General features: G+C 41.3%; 1 protein-coding gene across 4 annotated transcripts in view; it reads left to right on the top strand.

The window, feature by feature from the left end:
- Positions 1–522: 522 nt before the first annotated feature.
- Positions 523–25,831, top strand: part of intu (inturned planar cell polarity protein) — a 66,945-nt gene continuing 41,636 nt past the window's right edge. For 3 of the 4 annotated variants that reach the window (XM_033014944.1, XM_033014783.1, XM_033014720.1), the window contains exons 1-3: positions 5,738–6,008; positions 15,765–16,354; positions 22,953–23,038. In XM_033014944.1, the coding sequence (XP_032870835.1) occupies positions 5,863–6,008; positions 15,765–16,354; positions 22,953–23,038 (822 nt within the window). In that variant the 5' untranslated portion in view covers positions 5,738–5,862. Of the gene's footprint in view, positions 1,013–5,737; positions 6,009–15,764; positions 16,355–22,952; positions 23,039–25,831 lie in introns of those variants that run through there. The other variant, XM_033014863.1, reaches the window with a different exon arrangement.

The following is a 25,831-nucleotide window of genomic DNA, read 5'->3' as shown; positions in this document are numbered from 1 at the left end:
GAGTCCCACTTAGTCTAGTGGAGATATAAAGTCTATAATAGACTTTATTTGTATTTCTATGATTCTACAGACCTTGGCTGGGAACCTGGGGCTCACCAAAATTGTTCCCAATTGGACCCCGCACCTCCTAAGGCCGGCCCTGGTTTCTATTACCTTCATAATATCATGTAAATTTAAACGCGTTGGCTGAATACATTTCATATTTTTTACATTTCAAACGTACTTTATGCGAAAACCATGGAGGAGAGATAACAGAAATGACTCGTAGCTTTGCAATTTAGGATAAAACCGCGCATATTGTTTTTGGCAATTGCCTTTCAATGGAAAGTAAGAAAAAAGTCATCACGGTAAAACCGATAGTTGAGAGAAACATTCTTCTTCGCTTTAGGCGTTTGCAATCAATGCAGCAAGCCCCAATCAATCGCTGAAAAAAGGAAGGTTGAGCATTAGGACCCGTGGGGATTGGATTTGACTGAAGAAAAATGCTAGTGAACCCACCTGCTCCGCTGGAGGCAACAAGTCTCGGGGATTCTTTCCTCCACGTCTGCTGTGTTTTCTAAAGGTCTATTTTCAGGGATCAGATCTGTATCAGGGCTCGAACTTCAAAGAGGAGGAAGATCGAAGGCAGCATTATCCCTAGATGTTTGGCAGCTGAACTCTAACCTCACTCAGACGTAAGCAAGCTTTCATTCGCTTGAATAAACGAAGCAGTATGAAAATGCTCCCTGACATCCTTTGGAAGGAGGGATAATCGCCCTGTAATTCTCGGGAGACGTGAGGCAATAACGGCTCAGACAGAAGACGATAAAACAACAAATTCGGCAATTTACATATCTTGTATTTAACTTGGTCTGCAAATATATACAGTCAATACATGGCTGCACGATGTATACATTCAACTGAAAGATGATCTGAAGCCAATGATGTTTAATGTTGGGAGATACGGCATCGCAAGGCCCGCAAACAGAAATCTGGATGAGTTGGATTCACTACAAAGTGTACTTGTTCACAGGTGAGCACCCAATGGACTGTGGCGGCTGTTTTAAACCTGTTTCAGTTTACTATGGTACACAAAAATGCTGGAGAAACTCAGCGGGTGCAGCAGCATCTATGGAGCGAAGGAAATGGGCAACGTTTAATCTTTCCATGCTATGCTACGTGCGAGGGAAAGATTTGGGATGAACATCATTTTACTAGTTAAAAATTGTTGGGTTATAATCAATATCGGAAAATAGGTGATTAATGAAATTTAATGGGCTCTGAATTTTTTTTTCGACAAAAATAATATAGATTGAAACTTGATGGTAACCTTCTACAACTCGTTAAAATCCTCATCGCAAGATTTAATGAATTTCATGTGACCGGCAGCTTGTAACTGGGTCACATACCACTGTAATCCGAAATACATTACCCCTCTCCCAAAGTATGTCTATAGTAGGATTAAATCTGTTTATTGCTTTAATACTGATATTATAATATACTACATTTGGAGCAATCATACGATGAAAGTAAAGTCCGCGGAGTGAGTGTGCCTGCTTTATTTAAATAACAGGTCGTATTGTACTGTGGTGTTGATCTGTGTTGTACTGCCAACCTAACTCCAGACTTAATTAAACGGCCTTTAAATGCTTTCAAACTTACATATGATTAAAGCCGAGGATGGAACGACAAAAATATATAGCTTCATAAAACTACGTTAATAACCCAGACAATAATTTGAAATCCCCAAATCGGCTGCATTAAGCTCACTCAGTAACACAACACAGCTAAAGAGGCAATATGAAAGTAGGTACAAGGGCTAACAAAATGATACAAATAATAACGTTACGGTCCCCAGGTGGGAAAGGGTTGTGTACCGGTACAAATAACACATTTTGATTTGAGAAATGTAGATGTCGTTCTCGGCATGCGTTATCTATGAAATGACATTTGGATATTTTGACTTCGATGGGCTGAACGACTTAATTATCTTAATTTGATACGTAAGAAAGTTAAGAATTTATTTTCTGCACATAAGATAATTAAGAATTTGGTCTGGGAATTTCGGGAGCATCGAAGTGCCATACGGAAAAAAAACGTACGCCCTATCCTTTCCACTCATTACTGTGCCTCAGCATGAAGAACTATTTTGGCCCTCAACAATGAGAATAAAGAAAACTTAACTTCAAAATGTCCCCAATAAATATAAAGGCAAGAGGTTACTTGTGACAAACTGAATTACTTTAAATTAATAAATTGCTTTAAGCATTTAAAACGTTGCTTTACAATGTAGAAATAAGGAACTGCAGATGCACGAAAGAACGCAAAGTGCTGGGGTAAGTCAACGGGTCATGCTGACCGACCGACCGACCCACTGAGTTATTCCAGCACTTTATGACCTTCCAATGTTGCCAAACACGGGGAAAATATTGATGTAAGATATAGCTTGTAAGAGCAAATAAACATCAACTCAACATTAGGAGTTGTGAACATTTTGTTTAGAATAATTTGCAACAGGAAATTGGTTTTTCTTGTTAGTGAATTTGGATGTTTTTAAAATGAATCTCTGAAATTCATAAATTAATGAATCTTTGAGGTTGTAAATTTTGGTGCTTGACCAATAATTCTCATTAGACAATGTGTTCAATTTAATTCTGATTTCCTTTTGGTATTCCAGGGCCAATGTTTGGGGGGGGGGGGGGGGGGGGGGTTATTTAAATTAAACCTCAACTCATAGTCATTCTCACCTGAATCAAGTGGAGCTGTCAAATGTTACACAAAAGAACACGTTTTTCAAATATGTTTAAAGGCCATTAAAATAACGTTTGTCAGGAAACAATTAAACTCATAGGATATATAACCGTGCAGGGATCTTGTAGACATGATGTATGTCAGTAAGAGACTGTTGTGATTAAAATTGAATAAAAAAGGTATTTGATGTAGGATGACATGTTCAACTTTTTTTCCATCAAACACAAATACAGAGAGTTGGATAATAAAAATAATAGTAATGGTAATATATCCAGAAATTTTCATCTCACAATACTGGTATGAATAGACTTTGTCCCATGCATCATTCTACCTGTCTATTGCAATTGTTTTATATTGAAGGGCAAGATTTATTGTAGGGCTGACTATTTCATCAGCTGATTTTACAGCGTATTCGTAATATTCATTTAAATTCAATTAAAATGGAAGGACGCGGATTAGAAATAAAGTTGCACAATATGTTGAAGGAAAGGTGGCTAAGTTACTATTTTTCAGGGCAAAATCTTTTTTTATGGTGATCAACCAGAAAGACAATGGATTTATCAAATTAAATAGTTTGGCTCTTTCAGTGATTTTTATAATGGGACCACAGTTGGGCTCCAGTCTGTAAGATGCCAGCCTTGCTATTCCAAGATAAATAGAAAGTGCACACTACAACATGGCCTTTTTCTGTATTCAGGAAACAGTGCATTATCAAATAAGATGCTTTTTGGATGAAATTAGATGTCACTTACCAGAGTAGATGCTAAATGGATACTACTAAAGAAGTACCAGAATGGAATTAAATGTACTGCCCCACATTTCTCTCAGAAACAAATAATGAATTAACTGGATTAATGGTTCTTTATCTTGTTCACTGTATATGGTGTCCATTTGATATACATTCTCATTGCTTCTTGTCTACATGACAATAGAGGATGGATTTTATTTTTTAAATAACTCTGAAATATTTAAAGGTTGTAAGTTTATAGACAATAGGTGCAGGAGCAGGCCATTTGGCCCTTCGAGCCAGCACCGCCATTCAATGTGATCATGGCTGATCATCCCCAATCAGTGCCCCGTTCCTGCCTTCTCCCCATATCCCCTGACTCCGCTATTTTTAAGAGCCCTATCTAGCTCTCTCTTGAAAGCATCCAGAGAACCTGCCTCCACCGCCCTCTGAGGCAGAGAATTCCACAGACTCACCACTCTCTGTGAGAAAAAGTGTTTCCTTGTCTCTGTTCTAAATGGCTTACTCCTTATTCTTAAACTGTGGCCCCTGGTTCTGGACTCCCCCAACATCGGGAACATGTTTCCTGACTCTAGCGTGTCCAAGCCCTTAACAATCTTATATGTTTCAATGAGATCCCCTCTCATCCTTCTAAACTCCAGAGTGTACAAGCCCAACAAGCCCAAGTTTATTTTCAATATATTATTCTTGACATTCAACAATCCTCATTTTATCCATAAAAGGCATTAATATATTCATGTATTTTGTGTTGTTTCATGTATTTTGACACGCTAGAGGCAGGAAACATGTTCCCGATGTTGGGGGAGTCCAGAACCAGGGGCCACAGTTTAAGAATAAGGAGTAAGCCATTAAGAATGGAGACGAGGAAACACTTTTTCTCACAGAGAGTGGTGAGTCTGTGGAATTCTCTGCCTCAGAAGGCGGTGGAGGCAGGTTCTCTGGATGCTTTCAAGAGAGAAAATAGCTGGCTTGTAGGGCCACTCCTGCACCTATTGTCTATTGTTTATGTTACAAGTGAAACTAAATAGAGTACTGAAGGCCAAACTCTAAACAACCTTGCGATCTAAGCAGGAGTTCATGAAGAGCAAGAATGGAGCAACGGGCTGGTAAACTATGCCATGTAGCATCTCTGGAGAGAAAGAATGGTCGACGTTTCGGGTCGAGAACCTTCTTCAGTCTGAACGTCACCCATTCCTTCTCTCCAGAGATGCTGCTTCCTGTCCCGCTGAGATACTCCAGCTTTTTTGTGTCTATCTTTGGTTTAAACCAGCATCTGCAGTTCCTCCCTGCACAAACTATGCTATGTGTTGACTCTTCAGTACTGAACCATTCACATGCAAACACCCCACGTGAATGCTATCTGAAAACGTTCCGTGATTCATTATGATAGTTTTGATTGTGAATAACTTAAAATAGTTATTTTTTTACAGTACTCAATTCAATTCAATTCAATTCAATTCAACTTTAATGTCATTGCACAAATACTGAGTATGGGCACAACGAAATACAGTTTTGCGTCAGTCTGTAGTAGCAGTGCATATAGAAATTAAAAAAAAAAGAAGATACAGAATAATCAAAAATACAGAATAATTAAACAATGGGGACGGAGGGACCGGAGAAATCTATCGGCGGGACTCCGAGTTCAGCAATTTGATGGTATAATTGTAGAAGCTGTTCCTCATCCTACTGGTACGAGACCTGAGGCTCCTGTACCGCCTCCCTGATGGGAGGATGGCAAACAGTCCATGGTTGGGGTGGGAGGGGTCTTTAATGATCTTCCCAGCCCGTCTCAGACACCGCTTTCGGTGGAGGGCATCCATGGCAGGGAGCGGGGCACCGATGATGTGCTGCGCGGTTTTCACCACCCGTTGTAGTGCCTTCCTGTCCGCAACAGTGCAGCTGCTGTACCATACCGTCAAGCAGGTGGTCAGGATGCTCTCGATGGTACAGCGGTAGAAGTTGGTCAGGATCTGGGGGGGACAGCCCAACATTTATGCAAAATAAAATGCGAACCAAAGATTAGACATTTTAGAAAATAATAATAATCGATTTAAATGCCTAACAATTCACGACACGTTAGAATGTGGATTCTATACAGAGATGTTGATGTGTAACAGAAGTCTGTCTGTCATGTTGATGAGTATTAGTGGGTCGATAATGCAGTGGAAGGGCCTTTCATTGCAGTAGCTTCTCCCGTCTCCATGGTAACCGGCCATTGGCCAATGATAGTGGGCGGACACGGACCACGTGATGGCCCGGGCCCCGGATGCAAACAAGATGGCGCAGGATAGCGGTTGGTTGACGCGCCGCGCGTTTCGTGAGATTTAACAACAAATAAAGTACCTGCGCAGGATGGAGCGGTGACTCCGGGTGTCCTGGCAGCCATGAGTGAAGGCGTGGCGGGCTTGCAGGAGCGGAGCTACGACACTCCCTACACCGTGGATGAAGGGAGTTGTGAGAGCGAGAGTGAGAGCGAGACGGCGTCAACGTCTTCGGCCGCGCGGCCCGATGCCGGCTCGTGCTCGTCGGGGTAAGTGTGCGGGCGCGCGGTCCGGGCGCGCGGTCCGGGCTCCAACCCAGCTCGGAGCAGCCTCGCAGCAGCTCGTGGAGCTGGAGCAGACTCGCAGTAGCTCGTGGAGCAGACTCGCAGTAGCTCGTGGAGCAGCCTCGCAGCAGCTTATGGAGCTGGAGCAGACTCGCAGTAGCTCGTGGAGCAGACTCGCAGTAGCTCGTGGAGCAGACTCGCAGTAGCTCGTGGAGCAGACTCGCAGTAGCTCATGGAGCAGCCTCGCAGCAGCTTGTGGAGCTGGAGCAGACTCGCAGTAGCTCGTGGAGCAGACTCGCAGTAGCTCATGGAGCAGCCTCGCAGCAGCTTGTGGAGCTGGAGCAGACTCGCAGTAGCTCGTGGAGCAGACTCGCAGTAGCTCGTGGAGCAGACTCGCAGTAGCTCGTGGAGCAGACTCGCAGTAGCTCGTGGAGCAGACTCGCAGTAGCTCGTGGAGCTGGAGCAGCCTCGCAGCGGCTCGTGGAGCTGCTACATCCCACAATCATTGAAGGATCTCAACCCGAAACGCCACCCATACTCCAGCGTTTTTGTCCCACAATCATTACTTGTGGTGATGAGTTCTTCTGCCTTCAGATGTCTCTACTGAGGGTGTCCATCTAAAAGACCATACTTTGGGTTTAGAATGATTTCCATATCAATAGGCAGCGTTTTGTTTCTGCAGGCCCTTATGTGCTGCTCGTATCTGAGACTTGTCAAAAGTGTATGTTGCAACCCACAGCTTGCACACGCAAATGCTAAATAGTCTAATATGAAAAAAATGCATTGCTATCGTCTTCAGTTTAAAAGTTGAAGCGTAGCTCCAACATCAGCTTGAAATACTTGACCTATGACACTGACATTGCACTTTGATCTTTTGTTTTCACATCTTACATTCTCATTGCACCCATCCATATCTCCAGTTTCCCTTTCCCCTGACTCTCAGTCTGAAGAAGGTTTTTGACCCGAAACGTCATCCATTCCCTTTCTCCAGAGACGCTGCCTGTCCCACTGAGTTACTCCAGCATTTTGTATATATCTTTGGTGTAAACCAGCATCAGCAGTTCCTTCCTACAGACTGACTTTACCGTTTACCTGGGCTTTATGTGCTCCCACCACAAGTTACTAAAGGGTGCAGTTCCTAAACTTTCTTGTGTTGGCTCCATTTTAAAATGCATGGATCATATTACTAACAGTGGATAGATGATATCTCATGCAAACCAGTGTCTGCAGTTCTTTATACTCTCCTTTTTAATGCGGTTTCAATGTGTACATGTCACAGGCAGAAGAGAGTTTCAGTTTCCTCCATTTAAATAATGCTGTGGGCTCACTTACAAGATAAGTGCTCATTTAATGTACTGACATAAGTTCTTTACTTGAGCAATGTGAAATAGAATTTGACACTGACCCACGTGATATTACTAGAACAGATGGTCAACGAAATAAGATTTAAGAAGCTACTTCAAAATAGAGTGGAGAAATAGAGAGATACTCAAAATGCTGGAATAATTGCAGGCAGCATCTCTGGAGAACATAGTTAGGTGACGTTTTTGGATTGGGACCATACTTCAGAGGGAGACATACGTTTAGGGAGTGGATTTGAGTACTTTAAGCAACTACAGGCATGACTGATGTTAGTGCTGTGAATACAATTAGATGTTCAAAGGACTGCAAATTTATGCCTAGAAAAAGTTGCAAACCCAAGGAACCAAAGATGAAACTGAAAACAAGAATGACAATTTCAAAATCTGGTGATTTGCATTCACTCATAACTAGAAGCCCACTTGAAGTTTGTGAGTAAGGAGAGAGTTTACCGGGAGAGGAACGCAATTAGTAGCTAGGGAATGAAGTTCATGGCAGAGAATTTTTGTTCAGTAGTTAACATTGGGCATTTGAGATGAATGAAGGCATTGAGAGCAAAGGTGACTGCTTTCATATTGGGTGCAGTCAGTGCATGTGTTGTCTGATGATACTGCTCATGGGTGTCGTGCATGAAAGGAACAGAATGTTACTAGTGTTAGCACGTACAAACTCCATACAGACAGCACCTGTAGTCAGAATCGAACCCGGGTCTCCAGCAACGCACTTGCTGAAAGGCAGCAACTCTACTGCTGTGCCACTGTGACTGCCTGTCTTTTTGTGCACTAGATTGGATAAAATTAGGAAGCAGTTGGTGACAGCAGTGATGGATTTCTTTAGAAAGTTGCCTTGATGGTTGCTGGGAGACAGAATAATTTTCAGATTATTTTATAGCCAGTTCCATGTTCTGCCAACAATGGTTCAGCAAGCGATAGTATGTAACTGGACATGAGGATTTAAAAAAAATATATAACATATGAAAAAATGTGATACTTGACATAATTGGGTCTATTTTGCACACTTTATAAATTGCAGGTATAGTATTTAATGCATGAATATTCATCCATGATACATCAGTCATCAGGTTTTGTGTAGGATGCTGGTTTACACCGAGGATAGACACAAAATGCTGGAGTAACTCAGCGGGCAGGCAACATCCCTGGCGAGAAAGAATGGGTGATGTTTCAGATCGAGACCCTTCAGACTGGGAGTCGGGGGAGAGGGCCACTAGTGAAATGGAAGGGTAAGGAATGAAAATAACAGATAAAAGCAGGCGATCAAGGAAATGTAGAATGGTTCATTGTTGGCTATGGGGAAGGTTACAAGGAGGCATGCAAACTGTAAAATTAGTACAGTGAAACTAGTCGGAGAACTAGGGTGGGGGATGCACCGCGAGAGAGGTAAAACAAAGGTTACTTGAAGTTAGAGGAACAATATCCATGCCGCTGGGTTGCAAGCCGCCCAAGCGAAATACGAGGTGCTGTTCCTCCAACTTGCATTTGGCCTCTCTCTTGACAGTGGAGGAAGCCCGGGACAGAAAGGTTCGTATCGGAAGGAGAGTTAACGTGTTCAATAACTGGGAGATCGTCTAGGCCTAGGTCTTCAGCGAAATGATCATCTAGTCAGCACTTGGTCTCGCCGATATATAGGTGTCCACACCTGGAACAGTGGATACAGTAGATGAGGTGGAGGAGGTGCAAGTGAACCTCTGCCTCACCTGAAAGGACTGTTGGGGTCCCTGGACAGAGTCGAGGGACGAGGTATAGCGACAGGTGTTGCATCTCCTGCAGTTGCTGGGGAAAGTATCTGGGGAGAGGGTGGTTTAGGTGGGAAGGGATGAATTAACCAGGGAGTTGCGCAGGGAACGGGGTCTCTGCGGAAAGGGGTGGAGAAGGGAAGATGTGGCTACTGGTGGGATCCCGATGAAGGTGGTGAAAATGTTGGGGGATTATGTGCTGTACACTGATGGGATGAAAGGTGAGGACTAGGGGGAGTCTGTCCCTGTTGCGACGAGGGGTGGTGGGGCAAGAACAGAGCTGTGGGATGATGGAAGAGGGGAACCCCCATTCCCTAAGAAAGGATATCTCTGATGTCCTGGTCTGGAACACTCATCTTGGGCGCAGATGCTGCGTGGACGGAGGAATTGGGAGTAGGGGATATATTCTTTGCAGGAGGGAAGGTAGGAAGAAGTGGTCGAGATAGCTGTGGGAGTCGGTAGGTTTATTTATAATATATGTAAATCTATCTCCTGTTATGGAGATGGGGAGATCAAGAAACTAAGGAAGATGTCTGAGATGGTCCAAGTGAATTTCAGTGCAGGTTTTATTTGGTATTTACAACTGGATTTCTTAATAATGTAAATGTTGACAGTTCAACATTGACTCGGCTTCTTTGGTATCTTACATTATTTCTCAGCATTTGCTATTACATCAAATTTGATATTAATTTATATCTTAACAGGATTCATTAGTCCAACACCATTTAACTTTTTTTATTCTAAAAGCCTACAGTCTTTGGACACGGTCTACCACGGAGCACTGAGATTTGTTACTAATTTTAAAACCCTCACGCACCACTGCACTTTGTATGCTCAAGTTGGATGGTTTGCCCTGTCCACCCACAGACTCCATCATTGGCATATCCTTATTTATAAGACTATCCTCGGTGTTCTTCCTTCATACCTGCAGAAGTATGTAATTCGAAAAAGCACAGGAACTTATCAGCTCCGCTCTGAGGACTTGTTCTTACTAACTGTACCTAAAGTCCGTACTGAACTGGGGAAAAGGGCATTTAGTTATGCTGCTCCCTTCGCATGGAACCAGCTGCAGAATGAACTGAAACTTAAGGAGCTGGTTTCTATAAACAGATTTAAATCCCTTCTTAATGATGTTGAAGCGGGCTCTTCTGTCTGTACATGCTTTGTTTGATGATGTTCTGACTGTGACTCTATTTATATGTTCTCTGTTGTTTTTTTTAAATTATTGTCTGAAACTGTGGAACTGTGCTGCTGCCTGTCTTGGCCAGGACTCTCTTGTAAAAGAGATTTTTAATCTCAATGAGACTTATCCTGGTTAAATAAAGGTTAAATAAAATAAAATAAAAAAATTCTTCCAACCAAAGTGCACAATCTCTCATTTCCCTCAAATATTAAATCTTTCATCTATCTTTGCACACGCTCATTTAACCTACTTATATTAATTTGTTGACTTCCTATATCCTGCAGTCAATCTGCTTTCTTACAATATTTGGTTTGTCAGCACAAATGACTGCAATATAGACACCATCAGTCTGAAGAAGGGTTTCGGCCCGAAACGTCGCCTATTTCCTTCGCTCCATAGATGCTGCTGCACCCGCTGAGTTTCCCCAGCAATTTTGTGTAACTGCAATATACTTGATGCCTTTATTTAAATCATTGATATTAACTATGTAGATAGCCCAAGTCCCAGCAAAGATCCTTCTATGGTCTCACCAGATATAACTTTACAACCATAAAATGAGCTATTTATGTCTGTTTCCTGACTAATCTGTTATGTGTGTTATTTCCCTCCATACCATGGATTTCCATCGGTATTTATGTCATTTCAATCATTTATGCCACTTTTTTCAAATGTCTTTTGAAAATCCAAATGCATTGCATCCTCTGGTTTCCCTTTTGTAAACCCTCACTATTTCCCTTAAATAGATACATAGAAAATAGGTGCAGGAGTAGGCCATTTGGACCTTTGAGCCAGCATTGCCATTCAATGTGATCATGGCTGATCATCCACAATCAGTACCCCGTTCCTGCCTTCTCCCATACCCCTTGATTCGACTGGCCTAAGTGCTCTATCTAACTCTCTTTTGAATGTATCCAGTGAATCGGCCTCCACTGCCTCCTGAGGCAGAGAAATCCACAAATTCACAACACTGGATGAAAATATTTTTTCTCATCTCAGTTCTAAATGGCCCAGCCCTTATTCTTAAACCGTGGCCTCTGGTTCTAGACTCCCCCAACACCGGGAACATGTTTCCTGCATCTAGCATGTCCAAACCCTTAATAATTTTAGATGTTTCTATAAGATCCCCCCCCCATCCTTCCAAATTCCAATGAATACAAGCCCAGTTGTTCCATTCTTTCATCATATGACAGTCCCACCATTAACCTCGTGAACCTACGCAGCACTCCCTCAATAGCAAGAATGCCCTTCCTCAAATTAGGAGACCAAAACTGCGCACAATACTCCAGGTGTGGTCTCACCAGGGCCCTGTACAACTGCAGAAGGACCTCTCTGCTCCTATACTCAAATCCTCTTGTTATGAAGGCCAACATGCCTTTAGCTTTCTTCAGTGCCTGTTGTACCTGCATGCTTACTTTCAGTGACTGATGTACAAGGACACCCAGGTCTCCTTGCACTTCCCTATTCCTAATCTGACACCATTCAGATAATAATCTGACTTCTTGTTCTTGCCACCAAAACAGGAAATATTTTAACACCGTTTATCTTCTCACATTTCCAGCATTTTCTGTTCGTATTTTTAAAAGTATCCTACTACCATATTGAGTAACCTCAATTATCATTGTCATTGAGAAAATGCTGGTCTATTATTACTCAAACTGGCCTTTGTTCTCTATTTTCTCTCTTTCCATCCTTTCTTAGCAGCCGTGTTTCATTCATAGTTTTCCAACCTGCTGAACCTATGAAATGGTAGCATCTAAAGCCTGCTCTTCTAATGGCATCTAAAGCCTGCTCTTCTCGTTCAGTAAGATTATGCTGATCTAGTCTTGGCACTGCTTTCCCACTCTTGCTTCTTGTCTATTTAATTTTCTCAATTTCTGCCTCGAACATAATGACTGCCTCCACAGCGAGAGCATTACAAAGATTGATGAGCATCTGAAAGAAGAAATTCCTCACATCTCCATCTGAAATGCCCAACCCTTGTTTGTAAAACATCCTACTAATCCTGTCTACCCACATAAAGGGAAAAAAAACAATCCCTCAACATTCATGAGGTCAATCCCTCTCATAATTTTGTATGTTTCAGAAAGGTTATTCTATTCTTCTAAATTTCATTGAGTGTAAGTCATCCTGCTCAACCCTTGTAATCTTCTTCGTCACAGAATCAATCTTATAAATCTTCCTTGCACTTGCCAAATTAAAAGCAAAACAGCATTGTTACAAAAAATTGAAAGGAAATTTACAGATAGGATCACCAAGATTATTCAAAAAGCCAGACGTACAGGGAGCTGTGGTGAATATTTTTAGCTTGAACCTGCCATTCTCTGCACTTAGTCTATCATTAACATATCAAAATGTAAAGGCAAGGCAAGGCAAGGCAAATTTATTTATATAGCACCATTCGTGCAAACTGCAATTCAAGGTGCTTTACAGGAAAGAAAAAATAAAATAGTCAATAATTAAAAATTGCAAAATAAGCAATACAACAAATGTATGAATAATAAAACCCAATCATTTTCTATTAATTTTGTTTCTGATCTCTTTATTGCCTAGTTTTTTCTGTGCTGTCAACAGATTGGGCTTTGCACGCATCTGCCAACACTGGAAATGTATTGCAGTAATAAGCCTCTAATTGATATCCGCATATGTGCCTATTTGGATAACTGCAGGGAGCATCCTAAAAGAGACTGCCATAATTCAATTAAGTATGATTTTATTCTAGACACTAAACAACCTGGCTATGTTGCAAACTACAGATCTGAGAACAGCATCATGGAGATCAGGATTAGATTACTCACAACTGCCTGGCAAATTAAGTGAACACTGAGCATAGAAACTAGTGAGGTCATTTTTGTGAGGATTTGAAAATTGATGTCTGTGACCTCGGTTGATGCTGGCAAGGTTGAAAATAAGTAATATCAGTAAATGTTACATTTAATCAAGTTTGCTTTTTATTTAGAAACAAATGTAAAGATATTTGCGCATTTTGCTCCTTGTGACAAAATAGTAAATTCATTAAACATATTTTGCTTGTGCACACAAAATATCATTTATATATTTCCATTGCATAGTGGGAGTCTTGAATAAGTTGATATCCTCTGCTTTGTATATGGAATTTACCCAAGCTATTGTTTTATCTCTCCTCTGTCTCTGCTTTGATACGTGGATGCATAGAGTGGGCCATTCAGCCCTTCGAGCCAGCACCGCCATTCAATGTGATCGTGGCTGATCATCCACAATCAGTACCCCATGCCTGCCTTCTCCCCATACCCTTTGATTCCGCTAACCCTAAGAGCTCTATCTAACTCTCTTTTGAATGCATTCAGTGAATCGGCCTCCACTGCCTTCGGAGGCATGAATTCTACAAATTCACAACTGTGTGAAAAAGATTTTCCTCATCTCAGTTCTAAATGGCCTACCCCTTATTGTGGCCCCTGGTTCTGGACTCCCCCAACATCGGGAACATATTTCCTGCCTCGAGCGTGTCCCATCCCTTAATAATCTAATATGTTTCAATAAAATCACCTCTCATTCTTCTAAATTCCAGTGAATACAAGCCCAGTTGCTCCATTCTTTCATCATATGACAGTCCTGCCATCCCGGGAATTAACCTCGTGAACCTACGCTGCACTCCCTCAATAGCAAGAGTGTCCTTTCGCAAATTAGGAGACCAAAACTGCATAGAATACTCCAGGTGTGGTCTCACCAGGGCTCTGTACAACTGCAGAAGGACCTCTTTGCTCCTATACTCAACTCCTCTCGTTATGAAGGCCAACATGCCATTACAGTGCTCGAAATTAATGGTTGCCCGGGTGCCACTGACCACTCAAAGCGCCGCCGGGCAACCTAAACACCGAGTCATTTTGCCCGGCTTGGCAACCAGATACTGGTTTATACCGAAGACAGACACAAAAAAATGGAGTAACTCCGCGGGTCAGGCAGCATCTCTGGAGAAAGGGAACGCAACGTTTTGTGTCGGCGGTGACGGCTGTGTTGCGTGGGAAAGATACTAGGTGCGGGGTGAGGAAGGGTCGGAGCGAATGACAGGCTCCATCTCCTCTTCAACCGCCCCCCGCCGCCCTGATAGCGGCCGCCGCTTGCAAATCCGTTAACGGCGCTTTCAATACAAACCCTTCCGCACGCCGAGGCCAGGATGAGGGAGGGAGGGGGAGGCCAAACGCACTCCCAACATGTCCACACATTTTGAATTGTTTTCAGAAAGGAAACCTTTAATAATTCCTTTAGCATGTCTGGCATTTAATATTTTTGGATGTATCAGTTATGATTATAGTTGCATCACTTTTTCAGTATGTCGACATTTGAGAAGAAAGAACAACAAAATGTTGAAGTATAACTAGATATTTTAAACGTTAGTTTCTTTATTTCTGCACTCTTTACCACCCTGCCAAATTAAGATCTAGAGCACCATTGATGCTTTCTCTTGCATGACTGCATAATGACTTTTGCAGCCATAAGAAAGGCTTTGCAGAAATTAGAGACATTGTCAGTTGCCTAGGAGTAGTTGCTTGGTGTCCATCTGATTTTTATCCATGCGTAGAACATAGAACAGTACAGCACAAGAATAGGCCCACAATGTCTATGCCAACCGTATTGATAAGAACAATTATTATCTGCCTGCACGTAATCCATATGACTCCATTCCCTACATATTCATGTGCCTATTGAACATGCTCTTGAATGCCACAATTGAATCTACCTCCAACAGCAACGCCCATGGCTGTATTCCAGGCACTTGCTACTCTGTCTGGGGCGGGAGATTGCAACCTTCACGTGGTCCGCCCTGTTTCGACTAATGCAATCAACCTGGCGTGCACAATCAAAAAAGATCAAATAGAACAAGTTGTCCTACAACTTCAGGCTGTGCACGCCATATGCAAGAAGAAGAAGCCACCCTGTCTGTCTGTCTCTGTGTGTGTGTGTGTGTGTGTGTGTGTGCGTGTGTTTTAAAAAAAAAACAAAAAAAAACAAGTAAATAACGTCCACGCATCTACTTTAAACTTTGGCCCTCTGACCGTAAAGTTATGCTCTCTAGTATTTGATATTTCCATCCTGGGTGAAAAGCTTTGACTGTCTACCCTATCTATGCCTCTCATAATTTTATATACTTCTATCAGGTCTCTCTTCAACCTCTGGCATTCCAGAGAAAACAATTCAAATCTGTCCTACCTCTACTTGTAGTTAATCCCCCTAATCCAAGCATCATTGTGGTGAACCACCTCTACACTCTTTCAAAAGCCTCTACATATTTCCTGTATTGGGTGAGCAGAACTGCATGCAGTACTCCAAAAGCGGCAGAACCAAATTCGTATAATGCTGCGTCATGACGTCCTGACTCTTCTACTCAATATCCTGTCCAAAGAAAGCAAACATACCATTTGCCATCTTTACCACATCTTCACATTCATTTCTGTCCTCTCTGTTTTTGCAGTGATCTTGAACCAGAATGGTTGGATGATGTGCAGAAGAATGGAGAGTTGTTCTACCTGGAGTTGAGTGAAGATGAAGAGGATGTACTTGTCCAAGCTAATTCAGTGCCAGCACCTTTCATCAATCATGTCAGGTTCAGTGATAAAGATGCGGAGATCATTACTAAATACAAATCAAAGAAGCCTTGCGGAAGTGAGCACAAACTTAAAAAGTTTACTAATGTTTTGAAAATGAAAGGCTTAATACATGGACATCCGTGCAGCAAAGCAAATGAACAGAGAAGCAATCAGCCACAGGGACCTGTTTCAATATTGAAACACCAACCAAACCCTAAGACTGGGGTATTGGTGCAGCTGTCTTACAAGGATGTATATGTTTATGTTAATCCAAATAAAATGAACAATGAATCACTTGTTGAAGGAACTAAGCTGTTGGAGGCTTATGTGGGAATTGTTCATCAGCCTTCAAAGAAACATCGAGCAGAAGGAAAGCATGTGGACAAATTCACCAAAACAACGGCTGAAGAGAGACTTGTTGTACACAGTTTGGTTCATGGCGGTACAGCAATGAAATGCGGTCAGATATTTATAGGTAAGAATAAAAATATTATACAAGTAAAATGTATTTTCTTTATGGGAATATAGGATGTACAAATATATGAATAACAATGTTACAGTTATAGAAAAATCCTTAATGCTATAATAATTTAATACAATTTGCATAGTCTTTAAATACCTGTTGCTGTAGTACCAGGGGGGTTTAAAAGGTTTGAGCTCGCTTCTCATGGTTTCTACCCACCCACATCTGAGCAAGGCACTCCCCCACTATTCTATTCAGTAGAGATAAGGCCTTGGCAAGGTGCTTCTGAGGCTCAAACCTTCAATTGTCTGAAAATCTTTGACAAGATACAAAGCTGAGAACAGAACCTTGAGTTATTTCAAAGCTGTTAAGGCGTTAATCTACTTTGTAAAATTAATTAAAAAAAATATTGTGTTTTTAAGATGTAAAATTCTTGCTCATCTCATGCTGATGTAGGATCAAACAATGCATTTCACAACATTATGCTACTACCATCAGCAGTTGTATCATCAATGGATATAAGTGAACCAGTATCTTCAGCAGCCATACATGTCCAGGCCATAACACCCCAATCACTGTGTTTCCCAGATGAGGTGGTATGCTTTGGATCTTGGGCAGTTCCTTCTCTCCTCGATACTTTGCTCTTGCCATCACTCTGTTATGTTAATCTTTGTCTCATCTGTCCACAAGACCTTTTTCCAGAACGGTGGTTGCTCTTTTAAGTATTTCTTGGCAAACTAACCTGGCCATCCTATTTTTGCACCTAACCAGTGGTTTGCATCGTGTAGTTTAGCCTCTGTATTTCTTTTCATGATGTCTTTTGCAGACGGTAGTCATTGACAAATCCACACCTGAAGAGTGTTTCTGACCTGTCGGCCAGGTGTTTGGACGTTTTTCTTTATTATAGAGAGAATTCTTCTGTCATCAGCTGAGGTGGTCTTCCTTGGCCTGCAAGTTCCTTTGTGATTTGTAAGACAACAGTGCTCTCTTTCTTCTTAATGATGTTCCAAACAGTTGATTTTGGTAAGCCTAAGGTTTGGCTGATGTCTCTAACAGTTTTATTCTTGTTTCCCAGTCTCATAATGGTTTCTTTGACTTTCATTGACACAACTTTGGTCCTCATGTTGATAAACAGCAATAAAAGTTTCCAAAAGTGATGGAAAGACTGGAGGAAAGACTAGGTGCTGAGAGCTCTCTTAAACCTGCATTAAGGAGGCAATTAAACACATCTGAGCAATTACAAATGCCTGTGCAGCCATGTACAGAGCTGCAAAGTAGTATGGATTTTCCGTATTTTGTACGGAAATGCGATTAGAATACGGATGTACGGCTTTCTGTTATTAAATACAGATTTTAAATACGGAGTTCAGTTCAGTCTGAAGAAGGGTATCGACCAGAAACATCACCCATTCCTTCTCTCCGGGCTGCCTGTCCCGCTCCAGGTTTAAACAGAGCACTGTCAGTTTAACGCGTGGGAATTTAAACGGAGAGCTGTCGGCTACAGCGCTACCAGCTGGAGTGCTATGGGGTTTACACATAGCGCTATTGGCACAGCTCTATGGGTCAGACTGTTCTGGAAAATTCTCGTAAAACAATGAGTCTTTGGAATTCTCTTTCTCAGTGCCAGTTGAGCCTTTGATTATTTTTCAGGCAGTGGTAGAATTCTGGATAAGCCTAGTGATGAAAGGTTACCAGTGGAATTGCAGTTTCATTGGGATTGGCCCTGATTTTACAGAACGGTGGGTAGGCTCAAGGGGGAGAGAGGGAGTAGGAGGGAGAGAGAGAGAGAGAGAGGGAGAAGGAGAGAGGGAGGAAATAAGGGAGGGAGAAAAAAAGGAAGGGGGGGGGAGAGGGAGGCTTTCAAAAAGACTTCCACATCATCATCTGGTGCTAAAAGCAGGAAGCAGCCATTCAAACAGCAGTATAAAGAGATGGCAATGAATGCACTGTCAAGTATGGTGCGTAGAAGACATGTCATTTGGTAGCAAAGTAGTGCATTCTTGTACTCTTACATGGGTATGACTGCACATAAAAACAACATTTTTTTTCAGCAAAATGGCATCGCGTAAAAATACTGATTTCCTCAGCAAAATACTGATTTTCAGCTACTAGAATACTGAAATGATCTGACAATACTTGGCAGCTCTGTTTTATGGTTCCCTGAAATGGGGGGGGGGGGGGGGGGAAACTATGTGTAAACACAGCTGTAATTTCTACATGGTGAAACCAAAATGTATAAAATTAAAATCTTTAATAAAATCTGACAATGTGCACTTTAACCACATGTGGGGTTTTTTTATGTTTATAATGTTAAAAAAATCCTTATTCCTGATGCACCAATTTTTAGATGGCAGTGATGGTATTAATTACAAAAGCTACAATAGTCCAAATACAATGAGGCAGAAAAAATACTTCTGACATGACAATTTTAAACTAGGGAAAGTTTAAGCTGAAGGTTAGCATGAATGACATTCCAATGCAGAAAGCCCGCAATGTCATGGTTACCAAACAACTGGAGGTTTCTTTCTGTTAAAAAAAAAAATCAGTCTGATCTACAGGAACCGTCTGGTCTGTGAAGCAATTCTGATAGATCTTCTGATAACCATACATTCTTAAGAAATTGTCATTATGGTCCAGTCTTGTGTAAATATACTAAATGCAGACAAGAGACTAAGTTACATGAAGTGTGTTTGACAGTGAAACTGATCTGACCAACTCCACCACATTGAACACAAATAATGGTCAGAATGACTTCAATCTGTGTTTGGTACCTCCTACTGGAAAATAATATAATAATAATAATATTATTTCATAATCTGTGATCATCTCTGGAGCAGATTTTGGTCCACGTTTATTACAAGACTTGCAGGCCTTTTGTTTCCACTTCATTTGTTAACATAGCCAGTCGCAGACTTCCAAAATCTATTTTAACTTCCTAAACAATTATTACAGATGCTAGTTGTCTGAAATAAAATCAAAAAATGCTGCAGGGGGGAGAAATGAATTCAAGTTGCTCGCTTGAAACTGAGAAAAGTTAGAGATGTATATTAACTTGCACAGAGTGAGAGAAGGTTTGAAAGGATTTGTGGTAGATGAAGACAACAAGAGACCTGATGTTGAAAGTGCTAATAGTGCAGTTGAATGAAGCTTGCAAACCTGTATCTGGAAAAGATGCAATGTGGAGGGAAGAAGCATGGTATCTGAAGAAAGGGGGAAATGAGATGTACATGACCATAATGATTGATTATCTGAATGTGTTAAAATCAGTGCCATGTTAGGATGGCTACATCATCCGTGTGCGCTCTGACCTGTCTTTGGGCTCCTCTAGTGTTCCGATGGATCTTAACGTAAGGTCAAGCAGCAGCTTGAACTTATGTTAAGTTTCATCAGAACACTAGGAGGCCGAAGACCAGTGAGTCAGCAAAAAACTGCAGATGCTGGAAATATTTTAATTGAATAAGGCAATGTAGAAAATCTCAGTAAGTTGCAACCATGTGTTGACAGAGTGTTCGAGAAAGAACTACATCTGTTGAGGGAGAATCTGTTAAAAGTTTAGGTTGGTGGCATTTCATCAAAAGTCAGATGAATAGTCTTTACCCTGAAGCATTAATTATTTTTCACTTTCCACAGATATTGCCTGATCTGTTAGGTATTTTGGGAATTCATTTTTATTTTTAGATTTCCAGTATCTGTAGTTCTTTGATTTTGCAAGAACATTTTTCTCCCTGAATGATGGGAAGGAAGTAAGTAAATGCAAAGGTGTTGCCTCTCCTGCAGTTGCAAGGAAGGTGCCAAGAAAGTAGAAATGTGCATTGGTGGAGGTGGAAGAGTGAATTTGGGAACTATGAGGGGAGTGGTTCTTAAGGATGTTGAAAGAGATGATGGCACAACATTGACATCCTGTGTGAAAGTATTACCCAAATTAATCTGAAACATAGTTGTAGAAACAAGGAATTGCAGAAGCTAATTTACAAAAGAAGACACAGTGGTGGAACAGCTCAATGGGGCAGGCTGCATCTCAGAACATGGAAAGACAATGTTTCAGGTTGGGACCCTCTTCAGACCAATCAGTTTAAAGAAAGGTCCTGACCTGAAACGTTGCCTATCTATGTTCTCCTGAGATGCTGCCTGACCCGCTGAGCGACCCCAAGCACTCTGTGTTTCTTCTAAAAGATAGTCATTCAGTACTTTATTGTATCCTGTTTTAAAAAAAAAAATGAAATACAGACCAAAACAATATAATGTTTGCAAATGAAGCTAAAGCATTTTCCCAAAGCTTTAAAGTAGAATATTTATTGGGAAATATACCTTCAAATGCACTGTTTCATTGATGCCTTATGTACGTTTTCTCTTTTAATTTGAATGTGGTTGTATTTTACTGCTTTATTCGGGTTGGCATGATATTTGAGATTTGATAAGTGATCTAGATTTTGGAATGGATAATTTTGTATGCTTAGTAAAATTCTGATGCTCTAATGACCCATTGTTCCAAAATCCTGGTGGTTTGAGAACATGGTATCCAGCACTCCTTTACCACAACCACTTTAAACTAACTAGAGCTTTGTTCCCACGGTCATTGTAAACTTGCGCAACCCTGGCTTCACATTCACACTAGACACACAAGCGCCTCTGTTTCCATACTTATTTTAAACACACTGGAGTCATTTCGTGTGCTCCCCTTAAACTCATCTGGGTCCATGGATAACATTGTCATGCTACTGTGGAACATCTTTAAAAGAAAAGGTGAATTAAAAATATTTTGTTCTAATAATAGTTATTAATATCCAATTATTTGGAAGTCTGCCAATCAGCACTGTTAAACTGAGTTCTTTCAATCTAAAGTCAACTTGACTCAAACACTTGTTGCTGTTAAAATCAATTCTTTATTCAGCTGAGACTAGTCTCTTGAACCTTCCAACACAGAACTGATGCTCTGGGGCGGGTCCAGAGAGGAGTAACTTTGACACAAACTCATGGCATTTATATAGGTATTAGTCATTTCAGATACAGAGGGTATGACACGCTAGTAACCAATCATCTGAGTCCTTCTGGTGATTTACAACATCAGTCACATGATCCCCCTTCCCTGGCCTCATTACAGCCTTTGTTTGCCTGTGCTTTATAACTTTGTTTTAGAATTATTTTATTTCAACACAGCAAAACCCCAGTAGGCTCTTATCAAAGACCACTCTTCAAAATATAAGATACATACAATGATCACACAAGTCATACACACTTTCTATACCAAGAGAAAAGATATTTCTATAAATCTAAACAATTTCTATAAGTCTAAAGTGTACCTTTCTACTAAGACAATACATTTCATAATTGGTGTTACTATAATTTTACACATTTTGAAATACCATTACCTATGTCTTTAAAACATTAATTATATAAGTTTGCTGAATTACAGTTTCTAAGTTCAAAACGCACATTTCCATTTCCCATCCAAAGATACATGGGTCGTAAATCTGTCAATTTAGTTAATATGAGTTTGGTGCCTTTCCTGTTATGGGGAAGCAGGATTTGCAATCTCATGTACCAGGCAGAACACAAGGTACGTCTCAGACCATTACGTCAGAATTCCATCTGCTTCAACCTTCTATAAACAACTCCCTCAATCTAATTATTTCTCAAAGCAACTATTCCTTCTCTTACATCTTATTCCTTATCATACTCATTATTATTTTACACAGCCAAAGCTAACTGCAGTCTATCATCTCTCAGCCTTGAATTCTGTCTCAAACCTAGCATAACAAACCATAACTCTTCACCTTTATGTCACATTCAGAGCTCAAAAATGTGCCATAGAGACAGAGCAGATGGCCTAAGAAGAGGCCCCTTATTCAGCTTCCCATTCTTCAACACAAAGCCATATCAAATACAATTTCCTCCAGTGCTATAATTGCCCCAAACAATAACCTAAGCTAAGCAGGTTCCGGTTCAGGCCTCCATGTTTTGATTCATCTTTGCCTGTGTGTATCTGTCTGTTTGCACTTTATTTCGGTTCAGGAAAACTTTAAACTTTTCTTTTGCAATTTACCTAGCTTGTATAAAAGTCACTATCCAAGCGGTTCTATTTGTATAATATTTCCTCAGCACCACCAAAGTCTGAAGGTGCTGGATTATTAGTTTTTCTCCAATGAATCAAATTGATCTCGGCATAAACATTTTATCTTGCTCCTCTCCGAATAATTGCCTTTACCTTGAGTCAATCTGTCACCCATAGCACTTCACTTTTTTCCAGTTTATACATCACTTTTTGACTAAGATGATCATCTTATCTAATCCTGTGTTTCTGCCAATGACGAGCTGGATCCAACCAATTGAAAGCATTTGGGAAAGTTATGTTATACACCTATGTTATACTTTGGTGTTATTTTTAGATTATTAATTGGTTTCATGATAGTTTCCTAGTAAATAATTCAAAATGGGATATTAAGGGATCTACGGATTACTATATTGTGTATTATCTAAAAATAATGAGGTCTGTTAAGAACCCTATTTGGGGAAACGATAATCAAAAATTAAATTAACATTTGATTGACCTGAAAGAGCACAAATTTCTGTTAATGTGATACAAGTAATACCATGATCTTCTCTCCATCAGGTGATGTTCTAATTGCTGTGAATGATGTGGAAGTTACCACTGAGAACATTGAACGTGTTTTATCTTGTACTCCAGGTCCAACTCAGGTATATTTTTGAACCAAGAATGTAAGATTAAAATGTTGCTTCTTTGTTATGAATACTATTTCTACTTTATTCCTAGATGTCAATAATGAAATAGATAAAACATTTGTCTACATGGCCTTAGCAGTAATCTGAAGTACAGTGCCCTCTATAATGTTTGGGACAAAGACACATCATTTATTTACTTGCCTCTGTACTCCACAAATTGAGATTTGTAATAGAAAAAAAATCACATGTGGTTAAAATTAACATTGTCAGATTTTATTAAAGGCCATTTTGTATACATTTTGGTTCAACCATGTAGAAATGTAAGGTGTGTTTATACATAGTTCCCCCCCCCCCCCCCCCCCCCCCAATTTCAGGGCACCATAATGTTTGGGACTCATGGCTTCACAGGTGTTTGTAATTGCTCAGGTGTGTTTAATTGCCACCTTAATGCAAGTATAAGAGAGCTCCCAGCACCTCGTCTTTCCTCCAGTCTTTCCATCACATTTGGAAACATTTATTGCTGTTTATCAACATGAGAACCAAAGTTGTGGCAATGAAAGTCGAAGAAACCTTAATGAGACTGAGAAACAAGAATAAAATTGTAAGAGACATCAGCCATATCTTAGGCTTACTAAAATCAACTGTTTGGAACATCATTAAGAAGAAAGAGAGCACTGGTGAGCTTACTAATTACAAAGGAACCGGCAGGCCAAGGAAGACCTCCACTGCTGATGACAGAAGAATTATCTCTATAATAAAGAAAGGAAGTACTTAAAAGAGCAACCACTGTTCTGGAAAAAGGTCTAGTGGACAGATGAAACGAAGATTAGCATATCAGAGTGATGGCAAGAGCAAAGTATGGAGGAGAGAAGGAACAACCCCAGATCCAAAGCATACCACCTCATCTGTGAAACACCGTTGTGGGGGTGTTATGGCCTGGGCATGTATGGCTGCTGAAGGTACTGGCTCACTTATCTCCATTGATGATACAACTGTTAATGGTTGTAACATAATGAATTCTGAAGTGTATAGACTCATCCTATCTGCTCAAGTTCAAACAAATGCCTCAAAACTCATTGGAAGGCGGTTCATTCTACAGCAAGACAATAATCCCAAACATATTGCTAAAGCAACAAAGGAATTTTTCAAAGCTAAAAAATGGTCAATTCTTGAGTGGCCAAATCAATCACCCGATCTGAACCCAATTGAGCATGCTTTTTAAATGTTGAAGAGAAAAATGAAGGGGACTAGCCCTCAAAACAAGCATAAACTAAAGATGGCTGCGATATAGGGCTGGCAGAGCATCACCAGAGAAGACACCCAGCAACTGGTGATGTCCATGAATCGCAGACTTCAAGTAGTCATTGCATGCAAAGGATATGCAACAAAATACTAAACATGACTACTTTCATTCACATGAGATTGCTGTGTCCCAAACATTATGGTGCCCTGAAATGGGGGGCGGACTTTGCATAAACACTGCTGAGATTTCTGCATGGTGAAACCAAAATGTATAAAAATGGTCATTATTAAAATAGACAATGTGCACTTTAACCACATGTGATTTTTTTTTTCTATTACAAACCTCAAATTGTGGTGTACGGAGGCAAATAAATAAATGATGGGTCTTTGTCCCAAACATTATGGAGGGCACTGTAGATTGGCTGTGCATTAGTTATAGAACATGTCAGGTTTTCATTCCATTGATATTGCTATAATAAAGATCAATGAGTTGGGGGAGTCCAGAACCAGGGGCCACAGTTTAACAGTAAGGGGTAAGCCATTTAAAACGGAGACAAGGAAACACTTTTTCTCACAGAGAGTGGTGAGTCTGTGGAATTCTCTGCCTCAGAGGACAGTGAGGCCAGTTCTCTGGATGCTTTCAAGAGAGAGCTAGATAGGGCTCTTAAAAATTGCGAAGTCAGGGGATATGGGGAGAAGGCAGGAACGGGGAACTGATTGGGGATGATCAGCCATGATCACATTGAATGACGGTGCTGGCTCGAGGGTCCGAATGGCCTACTCCTGCACCTATTGTCTATTGTCTAGAGCACAATTCATTCAATTGGATTCCAGCCATATAGTCAAGACAAAAATCTACCCCAGTGAGTTTATCGTTTTGAAATAACACAATTTGAAAATTGTTTTACTACAGTGTCGTATTTCTGTGTGTGCCATCCCTTTTATTGTAGTACTGGACCAAGGGGACCCGTTGGGCCCCGTCCCCCAACGCGGGGGTGGGGGAGAGGTCGCGGCGTCACAAGGGAGGGCTGGTCCCCGAACGCGGCGCTGGCGTTCACCTCGGAGACAGGCGCCCCCCCGGAGCCAATCACCCCCATCACCCGTTCCTCCAACGTAACCCGTTCGCCCAACGCAATATTCCACCACTCGCCCATAGCCCCCAACTGCGCAGGCGTGGCTTATTTCCCCTCATCCCCCAACACTCCATCCCCCTCCTCTTCACCCTCCCTCTTCTCTCCCCTCACGTCCTCCACTCCCTCCTTCACCTCTCCCTCCTTCTCCTTTCCCCTACCCTCAGTCATTCCCTACCCTCGGTCACTCCCTCCCTCCCTCCATAACCCCTGTCCCCTCCCTACCCCGCTGGGCCCCGTTTCCCCAATGCAATCAATCCTTCCCATGTGACGGGGGGGGGGGGGGGGTGGAGGAGTCGGCGATTCTCAGAGCCAGTGGATGGACTCGACTTTTCGAAGAAACTTGGGCACTTGGCAAATATGTGACATTCGCAGACAGCGCCAGGTGAGGCAGCAGCAGTACTAGCCACGCCACTGTGCCATCCTAAGCCTGAGG

The sequence above is a fragment of the Amblyraja radiata genome, chromosome 1 (assembly GCF_010909765.2).
Source record: "Amblyraja radiata isolate CabotCenter1 chromosome 1, sAmbRad1.1.pri, whole genome shotgun sequence".
In the NCBI taxonomy this organism is placed as follows: domain Eukaryota; kingdom Metazoa; phylum Chordata; class Chondrichthyes; order Rajiformes; family Rajidae; genus Amblyraja; species Amblyraja radiata.
This window is presented reverse-complemented; position numbering and strand designations above follow the sequence as displayed.